Below are 24,849 nucleotides of genomic sequence, written 5' to 3' on the forward strand. Positions count from 1 at the left end.
TCAGTGGGAGCTGCTCCTGTGGCTACCGCCCGCCCCATCGCCTGGTGGAGGCAGAAAGACAACCGCAGCGTGGTCATGCACACTTTTATTAGTGGCCTGGGTCCCAGGATCCATGTACAGCTCCCGTCACGTCCCCCTGCCAACCACCTCCTTCCCTGCCGAGTCCTGCCCACAGCACCTCCGTGTTTCTCCCCCACTGCTGGTCAGAGCCCCAGTGGTCCTGAGTCAGACCCCCTCTGAGGGCACAGTGCGGGCCCCACGGCTGTATGAGGCCCTGGGCCCCCTTCCCCACCTGTCCAGGCCACGGCTGGTCCTCGCTGGGCCAGGCTGCTCTCCCCCAGTCTCCTCATCCAGCCTCGAGGCTGAGACCCACCTCCTGTCTCATCAGCAAATCCTCCCTGAACTCGGCCCTCAGTCTGGGGGAGCAGAAGCCACAGCACAGGGCGGCAGTGAGGGGCCGGCTCCCCCCCCGGGCCTCGACCTGCTCCCAGCGCTGGCCAGGGCCCTGTCCTCGGGCGGCACAGCCGCCAGGGCAGCCCACGGAGGTGACCCCGCCCAAGCCCAAGCCCCCAGCCACTACCCACCCCCACGGAGATGCAAGTCTCCCCCACTTTCTAGGCAGAAGGGAGCGGCCCCAGAGTCCTTGTCCCGGCACGTGTCAGGACTCACCACCCGGAGCTCCCGGGGTTAAACCCAGCCCAGCTCCCTGGAGCCGGGCAGACCCTCCTGAGCAGCCATGGCCCCTCCAGGCTCTGCTGGTGACCGCCCCCTGCAGCCCCTGCCCCAAGCCCTGTGCAGACGCCCAGGCTGGCCCTGCCCTGCGAGGTTACTCAGACAACCCTGACCTCGAGGCGGCCTCCTGAACTGTCTGCCTCCCCAGAAGTTCACCCCCAAAGCCCCCACACTCTACCGCAAAGCAGACCTCTCTCTGCTCCTCTGCACCATCCAAACCCGCCTCCTGCTTAACCCCCTTCTCCCGCTGTGGTCCTTCCTGCTCCCGTCCGCCCCACCGCCCCTCCGGACCCCCAGGCCGCCGGGTTCTTCTCTTGAACAGCTTCAGTTTCCCAGCTGGACACTCAGCCCCTCTTGTCCACCCCACAGCCCTGGGGTCACCCAGCTGTTCAGTGGAGCCTCCAGCCAGCCGCCGTCCGGTTGAAGTTCTTGGGCTGGGGGTTCAGGACCAGGACTGGGGAGGTCACAGGATGGGGTCGGGCAGCCACCTCCTGCAGCTTCCGGGCGTTGAAGCGAGGCCGGTAAAGGAAGGGCAGGCGCCTGAGACCGGCCAGGGTGCACACCCCAGCTCCAGGCCCCGCCTGGCCACTGCGGGACTCGGCCACGGACACGCGGTAGAGCACCGCGTCCCACATCTTGGAGGCCCGGGAGGCGGGGGGCCGGGGCTCCAGGCTGGCAAGGGTGGTCTCGCCCTGGTCCACCTGCCCCGGGCTGGGCTCCGGCCCTGGGAACTTGGGCTCCTCCGGCTCCTCCAATAGCTGCTTCTTGAGGCGCATCCAGCCGCTGAGCTGGGGCCTGGCTGCGGCTCTGGGGGCCGGGCAGGGGTGGGGGCCTGCCAGCGGGGCGGGGGGCGAGGCCCCGCGGGAGCTGGAGACTCTCTCAGCCTCAGTGGCAGGGCCAGCTGTGGGGGGCTCCTCCAGGCGCCCGGGTTCGGGGGTCCCAGAGCCTGGCCTGAAAGGCGAGGGTCCCGGCGAGCGGTAGGTGGGGGTGATGGGCACCACCACCCGGGTGCCAGCCTCCCTGGGCACCGAGGCCTGCAGGCCAGAGGGAGGCCTGGGCACTGGGGATGCCGCAGGCCAGGGACTGGCCACCTGCGTCCCAGTGGGCAATGGGCGGATGTGGGCCACGGGGATCAGGGGCTGAGCCCCGGGAGGGCAGGGGGCCATGTGCTGACCCTGGGGGGCTGCCGGGGGGGGCTCGGGGGTCCCGCCCTGCGGGGATGGCACCAGTCGGACATGCACTTGGCTGACGTGGCTGCCCCTCACTGCAGGGGCCACTACCTGGGTGAAGCCGCTGGGGCACCGCGCGGGTTCCGGGGCCAGGGCTGTGAGCTGGGGGCCCGTGGCCCTGAAGTGGGAAGCCAGGCTCCTGCGCTGGGCGAGGCTGAAGGAGAACGTGGACCTCTGTGTGGGGGAGGCTACGTGGTGGATGACAGGGGTCGGGGGGCAGCGGGGTGTGGCGGCCACAGCCACTGGGGCCTCGGCAGGGTGTGGGGCCTCGGCAGGGTGTGGGGCCTCAGCCGGATGGTGGGCGTCAGTGGGGTGCGGGGTATCAGAGGGACGCATGGCCTCTGCTGGACGCGGGACCTCCACCGGATGCGGGGCCTCCAGGGGATGCAGGGCTTCGGTGGGGCGTGGGGCCTCTGTGGGATGCAGGGCGTTGGCTGGGCGTGGGGCCTCCCTGGGATGCAGGGCCTCGGTGGGGCGCGGGAGCTCAGCTGGACGCGGGGCCTCCATGGGACGTGGGCTCGGGGCCTCCTGGTCACGGCTGGCCTCGCTCACGGGGGACAGGGAGGTGCGGAAAGCCCCGGGCGGAGCGGGGGGCCCGCCCCCGCCCATCCTCTTCCGGGCCGCCTTCCTCAGGAGCTTCTGCAGGCGCAGGTTGTCCTTTCCCGGCTTGGGCAGCAGAGGTGGCGGTGGTCCAGGGGGCCCCGGGCGGCACGGCCCAGCCGTCCCAGGGGCCACGGAGGCAGCTGAGATGAACATCACTGCTCCCTGGGGCGGGAAGGAGGAGGCGGTGATCCCAGCCCTCTGCCCGGAGGTCCCGCCCCTGAGGGGGGCACACGGCCCCCTCGTCTGCAGGGGGCCCCCAGGTGCACTCTAGGCGGCACGTGTGCAGCATCCATCAAGGGGGCGGCCCCAACATCACCCCCAGACTAGAAGTGAGCCCACCGCGGCCCAAGGTGCCTGGTGGGCACGCAGAGGGGCCGGGCCGGGAGACCCACGGGCGGGCGCTAAGCTGGGGCACGTGCTGGGCCGGCCGCCCGCAGAGGCAGGAGGGGCGGCCGCCCACAACCGTGAGAGCCGCCTCGCCGTCGCCGGGCTGACCACAGGCGCGTCCGCTGCGAGCCGCGGCGAGGTGGCGGCCAGCGGCCGGGAGGCAGGGGCAGCGTCCCGAGCGGTCGGCTGGGCGGAGGCGGGAGCTGCTCCCGCCGAGCTCCGGCTAAACGGGATGTTCCCGCAGGCCTCCCGGCGGGCTGGTCCCGGCCAAGCCACCCGCCCTGCTTTGTGGGCGCCACGTGCTCACAGGGACGTTGACGGATGGCGCCCGGGCAGAGCGGGGGCCACTGGCTGGGAAGGGGGAGGCCAGGGCTGCGGCCGCGGAGCCTCTCTGTCAGGCAGGAGCTGGGGGGCCCGGGAAGGGGTCTGCTCCTGGCTGCTGCCTGCAACTGGAGGACTAGGACCTCCTAGGGAAGAGCGGGGTGCCCAGGCCGAGTCCTTCCACCCTGCACCCTGAGCAGGGTCCAGGCGGCAACGTCGGGAGCCAGCCTCCAAGTTGGAAGGGGACCAGGGAGGCTGCTCCTGGCAGCCGGAGGGGTTGGAAGAGCGGCCCCCAGAGAGAGGCTGCAGGCTGCAGCGGGCAGGGTGGTGGGCCCTCCTGGGCTGCGCCTGACGCCCCCCGCCACACACACACCTCCCCATGTGTGTTTCAGCTTTCCCAGGAGCAGGGCACAGGCAGCAGCAGGTCCTGCTTCCCCGTCCGCACGCCCAGGGGAGAACCCGGCCAGATCCGCCCCCCGCCCCCCGAACCCGACCTTGCTGAAGAAGCTGCTTCTCACGCCTGCCTTCGCCCCGAAACCCTGGCAGCTCTTGCTGCGGGGCCCTCCGACCTCGCCCTCCAACATGGCACTCACTGCCCCCCACAGTTCCAGGAGGAGAGGAACTCTGGCTGTTGGTTGGTGAAGGGACGCCCTCCAGAGAAGCCGCAAGCTCCCAGGGAAGGCGCCGTCAGTGCTGGGAGCGGCCACGTGCCGGGGTCTCCAGGTCAAGAGCCACAACCCCTGCCCTGCCTGCATTGCCCCCCGCCCCCCGCTGGCAGCCCCTCCACCCTGTCCAGTAAAGCTTCCATGTATCTCCACGTGCTGGCTCTCTGGGCTCACTGACGGGGGCGGGGAGGGAGCATGGCTGTCTGGAAGGGCCATCCACCTTGCCCAGTGGTGGGGTCCAAGCCTCTTGTCTTCCTTCAGACTTGGACCCTGTCCTGTCCAGTAGCCTTCTGCGCGTGGGGCTCTGGGGTCTGAGGGGTGTGGCGGCCAAAGTCAGGGTGCAGCTGACCGTGGGCTCAGTCCTCCTCCGGCGCATCTGTGGCGCTTGCCCCCAGAGTCTGCAGCCCCCGAGACCGGGCACATGCCACTGCGCCCCTAGGCTCGGCCTCCTCTGAGGACGAGACGTTCCTTAGGGTTATCCCCATCCCGGTACCCAGGAGATTTGGTGGATAGGTGGATGATGGATGGTGGATGATGGACGGATGGAGGGTTAAGACGCATGGACAGATGGAGGGATGGATAGATAGGTGGAGGGAGCGATGGAGGGAGGGATGGATGGAAGGAGGGTTAAGGCTGACAGACGGATGGATGGGGAGGGAAGGAGAGGTAGATGAGTGGATGAATGGATGGATGGAGGGTCAAGGTTGATGGACAGATGGAGGGATGGATGGATGGATGGATGGATGCATGGGGAGGGAGGGAGAGGTCAGTGGGTGGATGAATGGATGGATGGAGGGTCAAGGTTGATGGACAGATAGATAGAAGGAGGAGGGGATGGGTAGGCAGATGGACTGGTATGGAAACGAGAGGTGAGGCCTCCTTGGGTGATGGATGGCTGGATAAAGAGCAGGTGGAGGGCGGGCCTATAGAAGGATGAGAGGTAGATGGCAAAAACACCACTGTGCAGAGTAGACGGCAGAAGAGACAAGGCAGTCAGACCATGCCTGCTTCAGGGGCACCGGTGGGGAGGACGGGCGGGCGGGTAGACGGATGGGTGGGCGATGGGAGATGGGAGTGAAGGAGGGAGGGGAGCAGAAGGCGACTGTGGCGTGAGCGGGCACCGAGTGCATGGATGGGCGGGGGTGGGGTGCAGGCTGGGGCTGTCCTTCCGGGCCCGTGCCCGCCCCCCGGCCTGCATGCGGGCCCACCGCGGGGCCCTGCTGCCCTCCGTGTCAGGGGAGCCCCTTTGAAGAGCAGGCCCCCTGGCCCTCTGGCGTCCCAGGCCTGGGTCTGCTCAGAGTCCGTTTTCTGAGGTCTCCTGAAGGGGAGCACAGATACGGGCGGGCCAGGAGGGCTAGAACCTGGGCACGTCACATGGCCTGTCGCCCATGGCCCCTCCGAGAGGGCGTCCAGGGCTGTGCCCACCAGCTGGGGGGGCATCTCCCAGGGAAGGAGGGCTTCTCGTCCACCCGGCTGGATGGGACGTTACGAGGGCCACAGGCAGAGGCGGCCCCCTTGGTCACTGGTCAGCGAGTGGGGCCCCGAGGGCCAAGGGGTGGGCAGGGCGGGGCAGGAGAAGCAGCCGGCCACTCAGCCCACACTCAGCCCAGCCCCTCTCAGGGTCCTGGCCTCAGGGGCAGGAATCCAGGGCTTGTCTCCTCTGCTGCAGCAGCATTGTCAGGGCCTGCCCACCGCAGCGGTCAAGAGGCTCGGAGGGGCCGCCACCCGGTGTCCGGCCTCTGCCCTCCATCTTGACTGCCTCAGTGGCCCCCCAGGCAGCCCCCTGCTCCCCAGTTCTGAGCACGGAGTGCCAGCCCCACACAGCGCAAACCAGCGACCCACTACAGAGCCCGCAGAAGCGCTCAGGGTATGTGGAGGTGGCCGCCCAGGCTGGGAAGGGCTCACCCCGAAGTGCTGTGTCAGCGGCTTCTATCTGGGGCCTGGCAGGGCCTGAGCCCATGGGCTGGGCCGACTGGGAGCTCAGACTGGCACTGGAGTGGGCACCCAGGTCAGCTCAGGGCTACCAGGCGAGGTTCAAGGTCTCTGGGCCCCACCATCCCCAACCATGCACATGGGGGGCCCTTGCCCTCCCCCACACAGCTGGAGGCCAACCCTGCAGGAACCTGAGGGGGAACAGGCCCCCCACAGCCTCCTCCCTGCTCCGTGGCTCAGCTCAGCTTTGCTTGCTTGAGAAGCCCACCCCAGCCCACCCTACTCTGTCCCTGGGCCGAGGCCCTGTCCCGTCAGCCCTCAAACTCTTCCTGGGGTTCAGTCAATCCCTTGCTGCAGCCCTGCGCTGGGCTGCCCAGTCCGTGCCTCCAGCCCAGGTCCCCAGGCCCAGGGGGAGCCCAGCCCTGCCCCCTCCTCCTGGCCTGGCACATGGGGTGTGGGTTACCTGTTGCAGGCCCTGGGCAGCCGGCGGCCGTACAGCAGCACCCGCTCGACGCCGTCCTGCAGTACCCCCGGCCTGGCGCCCCAAGAGGGAGGTCGCCGATACCCAAAATAAAACCTGCCGCGTCCCTCTGACCTCAGCGCCCGCTCTCTGGCGCTGCCTGCTCATGGGCGCGCTCCTGCCAAGGCCAAGGCCGCTGAGCGGGCAGCCACCCTCCTCTGCTGGCCGAGCAGGGTCACTGCAGGGCCGAGGAGTGCCCACCTGCGGGTAAAGACGCCCCAGGCCTGGGCGAGGTGTGGCCAGCCGCTCCGGGCACCGGAGGCCGGTGGGGCCAGACGCACACGAGCCCCTACTGTGCTCACCCCAGCGTCTCCCTGCATCTGTGTCCAGGGGGATGGGGTCACTGTCAGCAGAGCATGGGGTGCCCGCCTGAGAAGGGCTATCAGCCCCCACCATGGGGAGCAGATGGGGCAGGGGGCCCCCAAGAGCAGCCCAGGGCTCTCATTCAGATGTGTCTTTACAGCTGAGCCTGCTGGACATAGAGTTGGTCAGCATTATCCCAGGGTCAGCGCTGTGTGTGGCCTGTCCCAGGATCCGGGCTGGAGGAGGGGTTCAGAGTCCCTGCGAGGGAGGCAGGACAACCCGGCGCCTCTGCTTCGGGGGCTCCCCACCCCCAGGGGCTCTTGGGGGGCGGACAGGATGGGGGCTCCATCCACCCCCTGGCTGAGGATGGCGGGCCCACCCTGCCTGTCTCGAGCCCCACGGCCTTATCTCCGGCTTGCAGAAATTGGATGAGGTGCTGAGGGAAACCTTCCAGAAGGCTTGGGGGACCGGAGCAGGGCGCAGAGCCAGGGGGCTCCAGGGCTGGGGTGTGAGGGCGGCCGTCCTGACACCCCTGGCCCTCAGCCTCCGGAGGACAGGACCCTCATCTGAGTCTGCTGGGGACCACCCCCCGGCCTGGCCCCTGGCCCACCAGCCTCGGCTCTGGGTCAGGCCTGCATCCTCGGAGCAACCACGGCCCCACCGAGCCTCTTGGATCTTTCAGACCCCTCTCCCCTGCTCTGCATCTCGGCTCCCCTACCCAAGGGGCAGACCCAGAGGAGCATGTGGCCTCACTGGCCCACGAGGGACCGTGGGAGGCTGTGGGCACGACGTCTGCCGACTGGACGGTGCCGCCTGGAGTCGTGAGGAGAGAAACAGCGGGCTCCACGGGCGAGTGGTGGAGCCCGCCGTGGGCAGCACGCGGAGCCCAGCCTGTGGGCAGGAGACCCGCAGGATCTGGACCCCGAGGTGGGAGCTCCTGGGCCGACTGCAGAGATGTGGCCCCTGGCACCGGGAGGTGCCAGACCCCATGCGTCAGACTCGGGCGAGCATCTCGCTCGCCTGCTGATGCTGTGTGTTCTCAGCGCGTCACCCAGGGGACCTGGTCTGGCCACTAAATGGGCTCCAACCCACTGGGGGCCTGGCCGAGGACTCAGGCCCTCCATTCCACGAGGGTGCGGAGACCTCAGGCCGGCCCCTCCGACGAGGAGGCTGGGTGGGCCCGGGGCCTGGCTGGACAGACAGCAGACCCCCTTCCTGAGAGGACCCCCTCTCTGGGCAACTCCTTGGAGGGAGGGGCAGCTGCCTGGGAAGTCAGGGCCCCAGCCCTGGGGACTCCAATCCAGCCAGGCCCAAGGAGAGTCCTTGGCTGCCTCCTCAGAGCCACCCAACACCTTCTTCACCCTCCTCAGCCCATCAAGAATGTGCCCGCTGTCGGGGGAGTAAAAATAGAAGCTGACACTTGGCGGGGGAGGAGGGCGCCCCCGACTCTTCGGACGCAGCCCCCTCCTTGGGCCTCCTCTGCTATTCCCATACTTGGTCGGGGGCCTTGGGGCACGGCCCTGTCCGCCCGCACGCGCCCGGCCACCGAGCCCGGCCAATGGGCTGCCAGGCAAGATCGAATGTCACTATAACTCGAGGGCGCGCGGCCGGCGGGCAGTGCCTGAGCCGGTCCTGTCCACAGCGAGCTCCTGCCCGTCTCTCCAGACCCAGCCGCAGGTCAGTAGAACCACGGGCAGCCCCGGGCCTGGGCCGGCCTGCTGTGTGCTGGCGGCCTGGGGTCCCCGGACACGGACACCACGCCTTCCAGCCTCTCCACTCTAAGCACAGCATCTCAGAGACACCAGGAAGCCACCCCGGGGTCTCGAGGGTCTGGGATGTGGGCACTGTGGGGTCACATTCACTGAACACTGGATGTAGAAGAAGCTGTTTTATACCCAAGCACAGGATCTGGGGAGGGCCAAGAGGGAGGAAGAAAGGGGACCCCTGGAAGGCCCAGGGGGCAGTCCCCAGGCAGACAGCTAGAGAGAGCTGAGGATGTGGGTTGAAGAGGCAAGAAAGGGGCTTTGTCCAGGCTTCAAGGCCACCCGCTGCGCTGGGGCCACTGCTGCCCAGTTGGCCTTGGCCAGCGTTTCCTCGGGGGCTCAGGCTCTCGGCCCAGCGGCCACTGCCCCCGACGCCGCCATCCGTAAAGACGAAGATGAGGGTGGGGCTTGTGTGATGCCCTGCAGAGCAGGTCTGTGCAAGTGGGCGGCCGGGACCCCTGCAGCCCGGGAGTCAGTGTCCAGTGGCCAAGGCCAGGAGTGGACAGGACGGGAGGAGCAGGGCAGCCGGCAGAGGGAGGAGCGGGCAGCCGGCATCTGTTCCGCCCGCCCGCCTCGGCCTGGGCAGAGAAGCACGTGCTCCCAGGAGCCCCGGCCCGAGCTCCCCAGCCCCGGCGCCCCCACCGCCTTTCCTGTGCCCCCTGGGGCTGGGGCCCAGCCATCCTCCTGACGTCATGGGATGGGGCGCCCTCGCTAGGCAGCAACCTTTCTGGTGCCCTCGACCATTCTGGGAGGAGACGGCTGGGGAGCCACAGCCACACGGGACGGCGGGGGCCCGGGGGTCATGGAAGAGGGTCAGGGTCCCACGGCGAGCGAGCGGCAGGGCCTCCTGGCTCCCCGCCCACCCCCACCCCCCCCTTGTCACTTGGGAAGGAAGGAAGGAGGAGGGGTCCCCGAGGAGCAGTGACCTCAGAGGCTGTTTGCACAATGGCCCCTCTGAGGGCAGGACATGAAATGGACAGCTGGTTTCCTTCTCAGCTGTCGAAATGCCACCCTGCCCCCAAGCACACCCCACCCCGGGCCCCTCCCCAGCGGCAGGGGATGGGGGGTACGGAGGAGCCGCGGTGTCACCCCCAGGGCTTCACTGGGCAGAGCAGCAGGGGCCCCGAGGGCCCTCAGTTTCCCTGTTTGGAGGGTGGGCACCCTGCCTGGGGTGCAGGACGGAGTCCTCCGGCCCAGAAGACAAGAGGGCGCAGGGCCTGCAGGGGAGCTGACTGAGGGGTGGGCGGGCCAAGACCTGAGCCGGTGGATGTTCGCAGCCCCCCTCCCAACATCTTGGGTTTCTGGGCAGAGGTGTCTTGGCTAATCTGGGTGCCTATTTCTGGACGCCTCAGCTGCCACTGACTCCTTAAAAATAACCCACCCTGGACGCCAGCCATGACCACCCCTCTCAAGGCGGTGACAGGTGTCAGGCGCTGCCAGGGGGAGAGGTGGGCACAGCCAGGGCATGACGGCAGCCTGGGTGGGGCGGGGGCCCAGCACCCAGGGACAGGGCTCATGGAGGGCCGTGGGAGCAGTGTGCTGGAGGAAGCAGGAGGCTGTGACTTGAGGGGGCAGCAGAGCCCCAGGAAGGGAGAACAGGCTGGGAAAGCGCCGCTTGGCTTCCTGGAGGGGGTTAGCAGAGACCCATCCGCTGGTTAATTTTGCATGGAGCTTAAATTGCTTTGGGAAAATTAACATTCTTGACAGAGGCTTCGGAAAACTGTTCCCACCTTAGCAATGCGATGTAAATGCATTTTTCGATGATGAACTGGTGTTTTTCTTATACAAAGCTCCCGGGGGGACCAGAACTATTGTCTTCAAGTGGGCTGTAGCGTGTTGTCATGAACTCTGTTTTTCAAAACCCCGGGCCAACATTCTGATGCAGCTGCCCCGAGTGTTCCCAGGCCCTGGCTGCCTCAGGCCTGCACGGAGGCCAGCTCACGGAGAGATGGTCCCCGAGCGCGCTGGCCCAGAGCCGGCCGCACCTGGATGCACACATCCAGGCCCGGGCAAGAGCTTCTTTGCAGACGTTGACAAATTCAAGAGCGTCTTTGGGGCCTGGGAAAGCAGGCTGAGAAGGAACGGGGTTGTTCGCTCAGTTCTCAGAAGGCATGTGGGCCTGACAGGGGCGCCAGGCTGGGGAGGGGTGGCTGCGTGGACATTCAGAAACAAACCAGACCCATCCCGGTGAGCTCAGGGCTCAGTCTGCTGGGGCAACAGGAGATGGGAGGGAATGGATGCCTAGTACTCTCTCGTGATTTTGAAAAGGGCTCTGCAGAGGGCCGTGAGGGAACCCAAGGAATCCCTGGGTGCCCCCATCAGAGGACGCAGCATCCTCATGGGAAACCGTGAGTGGGAGAAGGCAGCATGGCTCATTCCCGCGGAGTGGGCCTTGTAGGGACGGCAGGCGGGCAGGCCAGGGAAGGTCCACGTGGCCCATTCTGAGGAGCCAAGCTCTGCAATTCAGAGGCTGCCTGGGAGCCCCCTCCTCTCCCGCCCCACCATCTAGACCGAAGAGCAGAGACCGCCAAGAGGGAGGTTTTGAGCAACCTCAGCAGGGCCTCGCTGGGGCCCGGAGCTGCCAGGAAGGGCCCCCCGCCCCAGCCTGCTCAGCCGCGTGCTTTCTGGATGATCCTCCTTGGGGAACGCTGCAGAGAGCATGTCGGCCCAGCCACCACCTCCCAGCTCCCGCCCAGCTCCAGGATTCCAGGCAGCAGGCCGGAGCCAGGCCCGGAAGGGGGGCGGAGGGGGATCGGATCTGGGGCGAAGAGGGCTGGGGGCCTGGGGCCTCGGAGGAAGCAAGGCAGCCTGCCGAGGAGGCCCTGCGCGGGTGCAGCCCGCCCAGGCCAGGGAGCTGGCCCTCGACCCCTGTGCAAGGATGGCCCCCCACAGTTGGCTTGCTGAGCCCACCCCCACATTCCTGCACCTCGAGACCCAGGCAACTCCTCACTCACACCCTGTCTCCCCCCACCCCCTGCAGAAAGCACCCAGCCGCCATGTCGGACGAGGAAGTGTGAGTATCCGCCAGCTTCAAGACCCCCGGGCCTCGTGTGCTCAGAGGCCAGAGGAGACCCCCCCTCCCTGCAAAGAACTGACCCCTCACCACTCCCCTTCTCCCCACAGCGAGCACGTGGAGGGTAAGTGTGGACGCCAGACTCTCTCTGCATCGGCTCTAAACAGAAAGCCGAGGTGGGACGGGGCTCTCCACCTGCAGCCAGCGCCTGGCCCGGGGAGCCCCCCGGAAGCCGCGGGCATGTGGATGCCCCTCTGCAAGCAGGCCCCCACCCCTGCCCCTGCACCTCTTTTCAGAGGACAGATCCCCAGCCCATGGACACCCTGCCCCGTGACACCCTGCTTGCAGAGGGGAGACCGCGCTCCCACTGCAGGACCAGGCCTTCGAGGCTCAGAGCCCTGCCCACGAGCCTCTGCGTCTTCGCGGTCCTCCCCTGACAGGGGGCGAAGGGCAGGCTGGCCCCCGCCTCTGTCCAGGCTGGCCCCCCGCCCTCTAACCGCTTCCTCTCCTTTGTTCTACCCCCTTGCAGAAGAGTACGAGGAGGAAGGTAACAGAGGTGACCCCCAGGCGCCCTCGCACCCCAGGCCCCCGCCCAGCTCACCCATTAACCGTCCACCTCCGTGGTCATTAATCCCCACCTCCTGCACCCCTAACAGCCGCCTCTTCCCTCCATTGAGAGGCGGTCATTAATTGTTCATTAATACTCCTGCATTATTATGTCTCACTTATACGTAATAATCTCACGGTAGCCCTGGTGTGTGAGGTTAGCTGGGATTTGGTCATGAAGACACTAACAGCAAGCCTGGTGCGCGCCCACCTGCCTCTCGCTCTGCCTCTCTGTGTCTCTCTGTCTCTCTGTCCCTGTCTCTCCCAGCTCTCCCCCTCTCCCTCCCTCTGGGAATGGGGACCCCAGGTGGGTCAGGAGGCCCCTCCCGGTGGGTCGAGCCCCTGCAGGCGGGGAGCCCAGCCCCGGGAAGAGTGTGCGGGGTGGTCCGCAGGCCCGATGGGCACCCCTGGGCCTTGCTCTGCCGCGGCCAGGCTCTCTTGAGCTCCATTGGGCCGGCTCTCCTGTGGGGTGTTCTGAGCGCTGGGTTTTGAAACTATTTTGAAAACACTTGGCTACCCTAACAACACGAGCAAAACTCTTCTTTTTTCTGCTGAAAAGGTGGAGAGACTTCTTTCTGAGAGGGAACCACAGTCCCGGGCGGTGCCCTCCCAGGGGAAGTCGATGGGTCGTGTGGGCAGGTCCCCCAAGTGGGCTTCTCCAATGCCTGCCTCTGCCGCCCGCCGCCGGGCCCCCTGAGGATGCCAGCCCACACCCGTCTGGGTTTTCCCCTAACACCTGTCCCCACCTCTGGGACCTTCAGGGTCTGTTACTTAGCGAAACCCTCCGGAGTACAGACACCTCAGTCCAGCACCCGCTCCCCAAGGAAAGGGGAAGGCGGGACCCCCAGGACCCGGAGCAGGCTGCGCTGCAGAGGCCCTGCGGGCCTGCGATGTCTGCCAGCCTCTCTGGTGCCTGGAGCGCCCACTGCCCGCGATCCCCCTCCCTGGGGCTCCTCCCTTCCCGGCCGCCCCGTGCTTGGCCCCTAACGACTGTCTCATTCCCTCTCTCCCTTCTGCTCCCTTTGGTTCCCACTGCAGAAGAGGCCCAGGAGGAAGGTAAGTGGGGTCCAAGACCCCGGCCCCCAGCCACCCGCCAACCTTCTGTCCCCTGACCCCGCGTGCCCCACCCTCTAAGGGCGTGCAGTGCGCTCCCGGCCTAACCTCTCCTCTCTCCTTCCACCCTGCACACCCAGCGCCCCCCCCGCCTGCAGAAGTCCCTGAGGTCCACGAGGAAGGTACGTGGACGCAGGACTTCTGGGCCCCATGTGGGGCCCGGGGCTGGCTGTGGCACAGCAGGCCGGGGAGGGGGCGGTGAGGTGCCAGCCAGCCAAGGGGCCCCCACATGTGGCCCCCACGTAACCCACTAACCACGGCCAATGCTTGACCAGAGTGGGCCGGCCCCCCGAAGGGCCAGCACTGACCCCCCGACATGGGCCCAGGCGCCCCCTAGCCCAGGAAGTGTGGGTCAGTGAGGAGACCGCTGGACCAAATGAGACCTAGCTGTCCTGGGGGCATCCCTGAGGCCTGCCTCCTGCCCCAAGCTGGGTACCTGAGAGTCCTCGGCACCTGACCCCTCCACGGGGGTCTCGGGGCAGCCCAGGGTGATGGTGGAAAAGCCCCTGCAGTCTGTGCCCCCAGCCAGGCAGCAGTGCCCCGCACGGGCCCCCTCTAGCCTGCCCCAGGGAGCTCCCTCCCGGGTCAGGGGCGGGACTGGGGAGTGGGAGGGTTGGGAACCCTGGGGTTGGCACAGCAGACAGGGCAGCTGAGAGCTGGTACCCAACACTCAGGCTCCTCCGTGGGCACAGAGAGAAAAGGCAATGGGTGCCCCGGCCTTGGGCCGGTAGGAAGCTTCCCTTCCAGGCCCTGGGGGACCACCCTCCAGGCCACAGCCCTGCGCCCATGGAAGTCCTCGGGGGCCTGAAGGAGGTGGGAAGTGGCGCGGGGCGGGGTGGCCAAGCGAGGCAGGACCCCAGTGGCCCCTCAAGCAACAGGCGTGCCCTGAGATAAGCGAAGCCCGGGGGCAGGCAGGGACAGGACGGGGGGCGCTGCCCCGGCCAACATTGACCTTGTCTCGCTCACTCCCCGCACGCTCCCCACCCCCGGGCCTCGGCCACTGACCCTCCCGTGGCGACCGGCTGTTTCCATTAACCCGGGATCCTTTCTCCTTTGACCTCTGACCCACGCGTTGCCTCTTGTTCCATGGCCCTCCTTAGTCCATGAAGTTCATGAACCAGGTATGTGCCATGACTTCAGTCCCGTGTGGGTGCGTGTGCACACGGGGTGTGTGTGGGTGTGAGCCGCAGCCTGGCCGACAAGGAACAAGAGGGGCCACATAACCCACTCACCTGCTTGCCCACCGCCCGCCCTCAGCCTCTGCCTGAGGTTCACAGTGGTTCTCTCTCCCCCGCCCCACCCCCCCGGTGCTGCTTCTACAGAGGAAGTCCAAGAAGGTACGCTCGCTCCCCATCCCCTGCTGAGGCCTGAGCACCCCTGCGCCTGCCTGACCCTCCCCGCTGCCGTCCGGAGGGCTGGGGCCTGGTGGGACGCTTAGGCCAGGGATGGGGAGGGTGGCTGACAGAGGGTGTCAGACGGCTGACAGGCAGCGAGCGTTCAGGGCTGAGGGGGTGAGGCTCCGCCCGGGGTCACTGCAGGAAGGTGGGGTGGCCAGGCCCGAAGGGCCTGACAGAGGGGTGCTGGGAGGATGGTACTGGGGTCCATTGGGACCCCCTGGACCCACCAGGCTAGGTGGAGAAGGGCAGAGGGGGAGAGGCAGGGCCCCAGACACCAAGGAAGGCAGAGCGGAGAAGTCGTGGCGAGGAGGGAACAGTGGGAAGGAAAGTGGGGTGAAGCAGAAAGTCAGGCTGAGGCTGAGGTGGGGGCCCACGGGCCTGGAAGCGCCGGGGCCCCCTGGGTGGAGCATCGGGGCCCAAGTCAGAGCCCCCCGCCTTCACATGGCCCTCGCGGGGCTGCAGAGGGCCTCCTCACGGGGCCTGCACCCAGAGCACAGGCTCCAAACTGTCTCCCCTCCAGGGGCCTTGGGGGGACCCCCTGCAAGACAAGGGGCCGGCGGGGCCCGAGGGCCGGGAGGCCACCAGGCCACCCTGGAACCAGGCCTGGGGCTGACAGACCAACAGACAGGCAGGCTGGGGATGCCAGCTCGCGTCCTGCTTGCCCGCCGGCCGGGAGCTTTGCCGCCTGGCGCTTTGCCGCCCCCGCTCCTCGCCCCCCTCCCAGTCCCCCACCAGGTGCCGGGGGGTGGGGGGCATTGACGCCAGGCCCACCTGGAAGCCGAGCAGCCCCAGTAGGCGCAGGAGGCTGCGCAAGTGCAGGCCGGTTGCTAAGCAACCTAGGGATCCTCGCGCTTAGGAAGGGGATGCAAGGGAGACCCTGACCACAGCCCACCCGCCCTGGCCAGGCCTCCAAGACGGGGCACCGGCAGCTCAACGTGGACCGCCCTGTCCTCGCCACCAAAGGCCCAGGAGCAGGGGCGGGCGTCTGGCCCGCAGGGCCGAGCTGATCCAGGCTCCTGCGCCCCTCGGGGCTGAGCCTCAGCGCTCTCGTCCCCTCGGCTTGGGACCTCAACTAGCCAGGCTTCCGCAGGTCTGAGGCCCCAGTCTTGACCAGCATCAGGGTCGAGGTGTGTCATAGCTTTTCTTCCAGGGAGGCCACCCCAGTGGAAAGGCTTAAGGAAGCCCGCAGCCAGCACCCACGGGCCCCCAGCGGCCCCTCCAGCTACCGCTGGCCTTCTGGGGCTGGGGGTCTCCCGGGCATCCTGGCCCCGCAGTTAGCTCTCGCAGACCCTCCCAGACAGAAGCCCTGCAGCCCTCAGCGGGGTCACCGACGGGGCCCAGGCCAGCATCCACCCAGGGGAAGCGGGTCCGGGCGTGCCCGGCTGCCCGCCCCCAGCCCGCGCCCGCGCCCCGCCGCTTTCTCTTGCATGTGCGCTTCCGCCCGAAGACGCAGAGCAGGAGGACTGGGAGGACCAGGCAGGTAAGGCCAGGCCCCTGGCCGCACACGGTGCCCGTGTGGAGTCTGGACAGACCCTGGCAGAGAGGCCCGCCCACCCGCCCGGGGTCTGTCTCGAGGGCTCTCCGTGCCTCTGCTCGGCCGCCTGCCCACCCGCCCATCCTGCTCGTCTGACGCCGGGGCCTCCAAGGGCCAGGCCTTGCTGCTTCGAGCTGCGTCTGCTGCGGGACTTAGCTCTGTAATGTCCTGAGCTTCCGCCCCACACTGACACTCGGGGGTCAGCAGGGGCCCAGCGGGCACGTCAGGAGGCGGGCAGGAAGGCGCTTCCTCCACCCGGCCCCCAACCTCAGTCTTGTCTCTGCCCCGAGGGTGTGGCACCCCGGGACCCCGTCTCTCCTCTCCACTTGCCCTGCCCTGGGCCCTGCACCCACTCTCCTCCTCAGAGCCCACAGGGGCTCCCGCGTATGGGCCCTGGGGGGGCAAGTCCCCAGCCCCTGGCGGGCAGGGAGGGCAGGTTCACTGTAGGGGGCCCCGGTCAGGCGCGCGGGGACCTGTGGGCTGAGCGAGCTGCCCTCTCACCTGGTCTCTCGGTCTCCTCTCTCCCCCTGACGCCACCCTGCTGACCAGAGGAGAAGCCGAGACCCAGGTGAGTGCAAGGCTGGGCCGGGCGAGGGGGGCCTGTGAGGCCTGGCACTCGGACGGGGCCCGGTCCCGCGAGAGAGGCCGTGAAGCTCGTTAGGCCCTGGGGACCCAAACCCTCGAGGGGCCACAGCCACTCGTTTGCTCCTAAATTCGGGGTCCTGGATTCAGGGTGAGGCTCGCCCAGGGAACGGGGTCTCAGGGCAGCTGGTGCACTCCTCCGGGGCAGGCTTCACCCTGGGGACGGTAGGGATGGACTCTGGAGGTCCAGTCCATGCCCAGACCATGCAGACTAGAAAGGATGGCTTCCTGCAGGAGGAGGCCCTGGGCGAAGGAAGAGAGGGGGCAGGAAGTCGGGGGAGTTGGGCACAGAGAGGGAGGCCCCGTGGAGCCCCTGTGGCCCTTTCCGGTGCCCAGCCTCCTGGCCACACTGCCCCCCGCATCTCCCGGGGCCCTCGATGTGAGCAGTGGGGTGCTGGCAGGGAGGCTCTCGGCCTTGAAACCCGCCTGGGAACAAAGCCTTGACCGGAGCCCCAGTCCTCCCCTTCGTGGGGACCTTGAGCCCCCGGGGGAAGCTTCGACCTCGTTCAAAGAGGCTTTCTCTCGCTCATTTGTCTCGCGTGCTAGTGGTTCAGAGGTTTCTTGTTTTAATCTGGCGTTCCTGATTTTCTGTTTCTGATAAGTACATGTGAGCCCACGGCCCTCTGTACGTGCTTCACCCCCCGTCCTCGGGGGACACGCGCCTCCCCTGCTCTGCAGGGGAAGGCGTGTCAGCGCCTCTGAGCGCAGGCCAAGTGCTCGCTCCCACTTAGGGGAGCCCTGCGGACTCTCCACAGAGGACTGGAAATATGTGAATGTGTAGCCAGCCCATTTCCATCCGTTACACTTTATTTTTCAGCAATTTTAAAGAAAGCTGCCGGGTCACAAGATATTTTCTAGTTTTAAAAAAATGTTTGTGTTTTCATTATGAAAATAAAACACCTCATTAAGGAAAATTTGGAAAATACGTAAAAGTCCAGTGAAAAAAAAATCATCTATAACTCTCCTACCCCGCCAGCCAGACTGCGGAAAAGAGGAGAAAGAAATAAAAAGGCTTATTTCTTCCTACTCTTTTTCCATGCATAGGACTCGGAAAAAAGGATTGAAACTCTGAGCTGTTTTTCAAACATCGTCTTGTCTATACAGACTTGAATTCTGCTTTTCTAAAATACAGCGCTGTTCCTAAGTATTTTTCCATGTTTTTACATAGTCTTCTTAAATATTTTGAATGGCCACATAATATTCCATCAATTGGACAAACCATAATTTTCCTAACCATTCCTCTATTGCAGGATATTAAGGCTTTCCCCAATATTTTACTATCATAAATAACGCTGGGTGGAAAGCATTTTCTGTCTTTCGGGTTATTTCCCTAGGCCGCATTCCCAGAATGGAATTACTGGGTCAAAGAGTAGGAACGTTCTTAAGGCTTTTGATGTCCTCTGCCAAAAGGCTTCCACGAGGGCGGCCAGCGCGGTCTCCACACCGCATGCCCGGGCCCGCGACGTGCCTGCACACGGAGCCTCTGACGGGTGGATGAGAAACGGCCTCTCTGGCTTGTTTTCGTTCACATTCCTTTGATGGCTCGGGAGCCTCTCCCACGTGTGTTGACTGGTGGTCTTTCTTCTCGGGGAGCTGCTAGCGTTCACCCTCTGCCCATTTATCTAACGGCGGGGGCGTCTCTATGTTTTCTTAATCATCGGTTTGCATAAGGATATAAGTCTTCTCTGTATTTGCTGAAAATATTTTTCTAGTCTGGTTTTCCCCCCCTTCCACGCTGTGCCTTTTTCCATAAGTTTTTCATTTGTATGGACTCCTCTGGCCATCTTTGCCTGAGTGGGACCTTGTGAGCTCAGAAAATCGCTTCCCTCGCCAGCATGCCGATCCACGTTCAGTCCCACTCTCTTCTTTTTTGAAGAAGCTCTTGTTTCTCTTGTGGATTTAACTCTTTGCTCAGTCTGAGATGTATGGGGGGAGAGGGAGGGCCATGGCCGTCCCGGCCGGAGGGATTCGAGAGGGATCTCATTTCTCCTCCGCACGGTGTGCGTTCTGCCCAGCACTCCCTCCTCTGGGTCCCCAGAAAGAGAGGTCAAAGAGTGACCAGAGAAACGCAAAGGGTCAGCCGAGATGGCCGTTCCTGACCGCAGAGGCCAAAGACCCGGGAACGGTCTATGGTGGCCGCCTTGCCTTCTTTTGTTTGAGAAAGAGAGCAAGGGTGAGCAGGGCTGAAACAGCCCTTGAGAGGCCCAGGAGTGGGCAAGACAGAAGGACACCAAGAGGCTGTAAACTTCTAGAAGGGTCAAGCCACTCTGGGGACTGTGGGCTATATAGTTGATAAGAACAAGATCAGGCCATATGCCCTCAACTGGGTGCCAGGATGAAGGGCAGGAGGGTCAGCCTGGGGCCAGGCCAGGTTGGGTCTAGTCAACCATCATGGTGGGGACCTGTTCACTGTACTCATGAGCCCCTCTCTCTTCTTCAGACTCACTGCTCCTAAGATCCCGGAAGGGGAGAAAGTCGACTTCGATGTAAGTTTACGGGACCCAGGTTTACACAGTCTCCCCAGAACCCCAGCCTTCAGCTCCAGGCTAAGCCTGAGAAGGTCACATCCTCTAGAGCAGCCAGAACTGGGGCTTCCTAGTTCCACGCAATCCTGCTGTGATTCATTCCCGGATCAGAGGGAACTCGTCTGGGAATAACACCTTTCTTCCTTCCTCCCCACTCATCCATCTCCCCATGTCCCCATCTCTCCCCATCCATCCAACCACCCACCCAACTATCCATCATCGATCTGTGCCTCCTCCCATCTGTCCATCCACTCATCCATCCACTCCCATCTACTCGCTCATCATCCCCCACTCACTGTTACACCCATTCACCCACCCCTCCATCTATGTATCCATCAGACTGCCTCGTTCCCCAATTTCCTCTCTGTCCAACCCACCCAGGCATCTCTGGGCTTAACAATGAGGCCAAGTCAGAGGTGGTCCATAGGGGTGCTCACTGACCTCAGGGCTCTGCATGGCCTGGACTCAGCCACAAGGAGGGTGCCACTCTGACCCCGTGGCTGAGGGAGCAGGCAGCCCAAAGTTCGAGAGGAGGGCGGGTGTGACGGGCCTGTCCCCACAGGACATCCAGAAGAAGCGCCAGAACAAAGACCTCATGGAGCTCCAGGCTCTCATCGACAGCCACTTTGAGGCTCGGAAGAAGGAGGAGGAGGAGCTGGTTGCCCTCAAGGAGAGAATCGTGAGTCCAGTCCTGCGGAGTCCAGTCCTGTGCCCTGGGCGGAGGGCAGGCTGGTGGATGTGGCCGGGGGTCCAGGGGAGGGCCAGGCCAGGCTGACCCGCTCCCCTCTGGCCTCAGGAGAAACGCCGAGCAGAGAGAGCCGAGCAGCAGAGGATCCGGGCGGAGAAGGAGCGGGAACGCCAGAACAGACTGGCGGTGAGGCAGCCCCCCACCCAGCCTGGCCCCCCGCCCGGCCCCCAGGCTCCCGGGCCTCCCCATTTCTGACATTCCCCTCGACACTGGCCTAGGAACCCAGACCATCAGCCAAGTTCCCCCCGCCCCGCAGAACCCCTGTGAGAGGGCAGACCCGACAGGGACCGGGACCTTCCAGAAGGTTCCCAGCCCAAGCAGCTCCTCGACCGCTGCGCTGAGGTCTTGGTTGGGGGCGGGGGTGTCCCCGCAGGAGGAGAAGGCCCGGCGGGAGGAGGAAGACGCCAAGAGGAGGGCTGAGGACGACCTGAAGAAGAAGAAGGCCCTGTCCTCCATGGGCGCCAACTACAGCAGCTACCTGGCCAAGGTGAGCACGGGCGCGGGGCCACGCTGCCCACCGCGGCCCGGGGCCGGCTCGACGCGCCCCCTTCCGCGTCCCCGCAGGCAGACCAGAAGAGAGGCAAGAAGCAGACGGCCCGGGAGATGAAGAAGAAGGTCCTGGCCGAGCGGAGGAAGCCCCTCAACATCGACCACCTCAGCGAGGACAAGCTCAGGTGAGGGTGCACCGGGGCAGGGGGTGGCGCCCAGACCCTCCTGCCGGGGCTGACCCGCCAGCCCCTCACCCACGGCTGCCCCCCAGGGACAAGGCCAAGGAGCTCTGGGACACCCTGTACCAGCTGGAGACCGACAAGTTCGAGTACGGGGAGAAGCTGAAGCGCCAGAAATACGATGTGAGTGTGGTGTCCTTGGCCTCACCCGCTGGCGGGCACCGGGTCCCCGGACCCCGACCGAGGCCCCTGCCCTGCGGGGGGCCCTGCCCAGGCTGGCCTCACGTCAGCACGGCGCTCAGGGCCAGCGGGGGGTGCGGTGGGGCAGAGTGCCCTTGTTTCGGGGCAGGGGTCTGGAGACCTGATGTCCTGAGCCCACCAGGGGGGCACTGAGTTCCTCTGGGGAGGGGGTTCTGCCTCACCCAGCCTCCTCTGCAAACCCAAGTTCCAGCCAGGCCAGCCCTGGGGACTCAGAGCTGGGGAGCAGGCCTGGCCGGTGCCTCCTCCACCCTGGGCTCACAGCTCAGGTCGGCAGCCCTGGGTAGACAACCGCCTTGGAGTCAGCACAGGCCGGGGGTGGGGCTGGGTATGGACCCTGATGATAGACCCGCGACAGACCCTTCCCTCCAGCCTCCGGTGTCCCCTGAGGAGGACCGTCCACTCTCAGGGCCCCTCTCCCACTGGCCCCTGAGACAGAGGGTGTGGGTGACCAGTGTTGACAGCTGGAGGAGTTCTGTCTCCTTCTCAGGAGCCTGGGGTCTTTGGGTGGGTTGCCTGGTCCTCCTGCACTTCAATTTCCCCACCTCCCTCTGGGGAAAGACCCTCCCCCAGGGGACCAGGTGAGGGGCACCACTCTCTGTGCCAGTGCTCCCAGCTGGCTCTGGAAATGGGCTTCAGAGGGTCCAGACTGGCCGCACTCGTGCTGAGCCAGGAGAGCAGGCCCTGACAGTGTGCACAGTGGTCCCTGGGAGCTTGGAGAGCCTCGAGGGCCTCGGACCAGGCTGGCCCCGACACACAGGGTACCGAAGCCTCGGCCACCCACCCCGCCCCCTAACCATCTCGGTCTTTCTAGATCATGAACGTCCGGGCCAGAGTGGAGATGCTGGCCAAGTTGTAAGTCGCCGGGGTCCCCCCGGACCAGGCTCTAGTGTTCATGCACGGCGGGCCTTGCGCATGGCAGAAACCTGGGTCGTTGCGGGTGTCGGCGGCAGCGGGCACGGAGACCCTGGAGGACGTCCCTGGGTCCTCCCGCCCGCCTCCTCCCCCTTGCCTGCCACCTGGGGGCTTCCGAGGCTGACCCACTGCCCTTCGTCGGCAGCAGAGGCTGGCCCTTGCCTCCTGAGCCTCCCCCGGGCAGTCAGCAGGAGGGAGCAGCTGGGCCAGGGAGTGAGATGGCCACGGGGCTCTGAGCTCCAGCGGCCAGGCGGGGGCTGTACTTGCGAGCCCACCTCCGACCCGTGCCCCTGCCCCACATCCTGCAGAGGTGGGCAGGTAAGTGGCCAGCTCTGGCGCTGTGGTGTGTCATGGCCCAGGTGTCCAGCTCAGTCCACCAAGAGTAAGTCAGAGACACAAGTCTCAGCTCCTCCAGACCAAAGGAGCCAGGACACAGTAAGAGCACTGAGGCCTTCCAGGGCCACCGAGGGGCCTGCGGGCAGGAGGCCATCATGCAGCCTGGCCCTGTGCAGATGTACAGGTAAGTCCCCTGTGTTGTTTGCAGATCACCAACCTCAGGAGCCGCATCGACCAGGCCCAGAAGCAGTGAGTAGCCCTGCCCGCCCCATGCTCTGCTCCAGGCACGCAGCCTCACGGGGTCGGCTGCCACTGCCCCCAGGGGCCCGGAGATGTTAGCCTGTGCTGCTGGCAGGCGGCCCTCAGCAGAGCAGTAACAGGACTAACCAGCCGGTCCCTTGGGCCAGCATGTTGGGCCCTGTACCCCGGACCTGCAGCCTCCTGTCTCCCCCATCCCCAGGGTGACCTGCGCAGGGACTCAGCAGCCCCTGCACAGCCTGGCGTGAGACCCCTGGTCTGGGGTTGATGAGCCTGCTGGGTCCATGGGACCCTTTGCAGCAGCTGTCAGGAAGGGCTGGCGAGCGTGGGCCCAGGTGCCGCCTGCTGGGGTTCAGTGCCCGAGACTGGAGGCTGAGCTGGGGCCACCCCAAGGGCTGCAGAGAGGGCTGGCAAAAGCGCACGCCCTCCGCCCCGGGCTCTGTGGTGTGAGGCCGGGGTTCTTACGGGTCACTTGGCTAGGTGTCTGTGTGTGCATGAGCGTGCAAGTGTGTGCATGTGTGTGGTCCAAAGGGCTCTCAGGCTGGCTTCCGCTGAGGGACCCGGGCTGTGAGCAGGGTCCTCAGAGCCAGGCTTCCCGCTGAAGCCTTGGGAGCCGCAGGGCCCATTCCAGCCTGAAGCTGCCCATGAAGAGCGCGGATGACCGCCCCCTGGCGGCCTGGCTCCCCGCCAGCTCCTGGCTGCCTGCTGCGCACAGGGCTCAGACAGATGGGGTGGGCTCCTGAGGACCCCCGTCGCCCGAGGTCCTGTTCTCACTGGTGACCGAGGGGCTGAGATTCTAGAACAAGACGGAGGCCTCCCAGGTCCCGAGTCTGTCAGGCTGGACTGCTGGCCTGGAGTGAGGAACCGGAGCCGCCCGCTGCCCCTGCCCATCCTGGCCGGGGGGTGGGGGGCCCGGCTCTTTTCAGGCCAGAGTTACTGGGAGAAAGGCGGCTACCAGCAGGACAGCTGCCCGGGCAGGCTCGGGTCTGCCTGACATAAGGCCCCGTGCCCTGAGTCCCTCAGGTGGGGAAGGGAGGGAGAGGGGCCCAGCTCTTGCCAGCACCCCCTTAACCTCACTAATGCCCCCGGTACAAAGTCACCCAGGCCCGCGTGGGCAGGCACAGGTGAGTCACTGTGGCTGGACCAGGGCTGGGGATGCCGCTGGGCTGCTAGGGCTGGGCTGGGCCGAGCTGCCAGGGTCTGGGGTCTGCTGGGGGCTGGGGAAGGGGTCGGCTAGGGTCCCAGACTCCCTCATGCTCAAGACCAACTTGCTTCCCATTTACAGCAGCAAGAAGGCCGGGACCGCGCCCAAGGGCAAAGTCGGCGGGCGCTGGAAGTAGAGCGGCCAAGGAGGTTCCCAGAGGCAGAGGCCCTCAGCCCGGGGGTCCACGCAGCGGCGCCCGGCCCCCAGGGGCTCCCCGCGTCCCTGTCCTCACTGCGTCCATGCTCTGGGGCCTGCGAATAAAGCGAGCAGGCTCCCCTCCACTGCGTGTGCACTGGCTCATCAGTGGGGCCTGCGGGTGGGCAGGGCGTCGTGGGGGCTGCTCTGCAGCTTGGGGACCCAAGGGATCCAGGTGCTGACCTAGGGGTTGGCCCAGGAGACCCCCGGCGGTGGTCTTCTACACCCCAGAGAGCCCCAGGTGCCCACGGGCTCTGCCAGCAGCTTCCGCTTGTGTCAGCAGACCATCGCCCTGTCCCCACCCCGCGTGCGAGCCCACTCTGCTGGCCCCCAGCCCCCCCGGGTCTGCTCTGAAGCCAGTGTGGGGCAACAGAGCTTGGCTTTTGCAGAGCATCCAGAAGGCAGGCCTGGGGCACGAACGTCCCCCAGAAACAGGGCAGAAGGGAGCCTGGAGCAGGGGATGTGCACACGGCCCCAGGGAGGGGGGAGAGCACATCTCAGGGAGAAGTCGTGGCAACACAGACCGTTCTTTCTATATTATACGAGAACAGAGTGCTCCCTGTGTAATAAGTCTGAAAGGCCTGACCAAGTAGAATTACGGAAAATATAAATCACAAAAATTGGATCAAGACACAGAGCCTTGCTCAGCCAAGTATTCACGGAGGAAGCTGCCGAGCCCGGATGGCCCCCTGGGAGGGCTCTGCGGAGTGGAGGGAAGTGGGGAGCATCCCGGCTCAGGCTGCTGCGGGGCGCCAGGCCCCCGACAATGAGCTCGCCCACCCGGATGGTACGTGCCCATACACAGCGTGCACCCCAACACACACACACACGTCCACAGACCCTTGGGCACCCCACCCCCGCACGACAGGGCTACGTGCAGTCAATGTGAATACTCTGCGCCCGGCCACTGCGCCCTCCTGCAGCGGGGGACTCGAGGGTGAGCAGCACCTCCATGTAACAAACAGCGAGGTCCCCCGAGCCC

The 24,849-nt window shown here is 65.8% G+C and overlaps 3 protein-coding genes across 41 annotated transcripts in view; 2 read left to right on the plus strand and 1 right to left on the minus strand.

Annotated features, from left to right (window-relative positions):
• Positions 1-4,089, plus strand: part of LSP1 (lymphocyte specific protein 1) — a 38,810-nt gene extending 34,721 nt beyond the window's left edge. For 5 of the 6 annotated variants that reach the window (XM_027531260.1, XM_027531261.1, XM_027531258.1 and 2 more), the window contains exon 11: positions 3,665-4,089. The gene's annotated coding sequence lies outside the window, so the exon portion shown is untranslated. The remainder of the gene's footprint in view (positions 1-3,664) is intronic. The other variant, XM_027531259.1, reaches the window with a different exon arrangement.
• Positions 71-6,558, minus strand: LOC113885709 (proline-rich protein 33-like). The gene is made up of 2 exons (XM_027531257.1): positions 6,333-6,558; positions 71-2,726 (listed from the first exon to the last, which is right to left on the minus strand). The coding sequence occupies exons 1-2, from the start codon at positions 6,495-6,497 to the stop codon at positions 1,122-1,124; spliced, it is 1,770 nt and encodes a 589-aa protein (XP_027387058.1). The 5' UTR covers positions 6,498-6,558; the 3' UTR covers positions 71-1,121.
• Positions 6,559-8,282: 1,724 nt separating this feature from the next.
• TNNT3 (troponin T3, fast skeletal type) lies at positions 8,283-23,953 on the plus strand. 34 transcript variants are annotated; one of them, XM_027531265.1, is made up of 18 exons: positions 8,291-8,369; positions 11,436-11,468; positions 11,579-11,592; positions 11,998-12,015; positions 13,113-13,130; positions 13,268-13,309; positions 14,288-14,308; positions 14,510-14,524; positions 16,032-16,064; positions 16,668-16,686; positions 19,201-19,246; positions 19,848-19,964; positions 20,082-20,159; positions 20,407-20,520; positions 20,598-20,707; positions 20,794-20,884; positions 21,774-21,814; positions 23,754-23,953. In XM_027531265.1, the coding sequence occupies exons 2-18, from the start codon at positions 11,452-11,454 to the stop codon at positions 23,806-23,808; spliced, it is 849 nt and encodes a 282-aa protein (XP_027387066.1). In that variant the 5' UTR covers positions 8,291-8,369; positions 11,436-11,451; the 3' UTR covers positions 23,809-23,953. The 34 variants fall into 34 exon arrangements, with proteins under 34 accessions (XP_027387086.1, XP_027387068.1, XP_027387066.1 ...); XM_027531264.1 differs by lacking the exon at positions 21,774-21,814 and adding an exon at positions 22,419-22,459 and having other exon boundaries at positions 8,294-8,369; XM_027531267.1 differs by lacking the exon at positions 14,510-14,524 and having other exon boundaries at positions 8,288-8,369.
• The last annotated feature ends 896 nt before the right edge of the window (positions 23,954-24,849 follow it).

This window comes from Bos indicus x Bos taurus, chromosome 29 (assembly GCF_003369695.1).
Source record: "Bos indicus x Bos taurus breed Angus x Brahman F1 hybrid chromosome 29, Bos_hybrid_MaternalHap_v2.0, whole genome shotgun sequence".
Taxonomy (NCBI): Eukaryota; Metazoa; Chordata; class Mammalia; order Artiodactyla; family Bovidae; genus Bos; species Bos indicus x Bos taurus.

Coding starts and splice junctions, on each gene's coding strand:
- LOC113885709 (XM_027531257.1), bottom strand. CDS start 6,497: ATGAGCAGGCAGCGCCAGAGAGCGGGCGCTGAGGTCAGAGGGACGCGG. Junction 2,727..6,332: donor CTGCCCAGGGCCTGCAACAG/GTAACCCACACC, acceptor TTCCCGCCCCAG/GGAGCAGTGATGTTCATCTC.
- TNNT3 (XM_027531265.1), top strand. Junction 19,247..19,847: donor GGGAGAAAGTCGACTTCGAT/GTAAGTTTACGG, acceptor CTGTCCCCACAG/GACATCCAGAAGAAGCGCCA. Junction 19,965..20,081: donor TTGCCCTCAAGGAGAGAATC/GTGAGTCCAGTC, acceptor CTCTGGCCTCAG/GAGAAACGCCGAGCAGAGAG.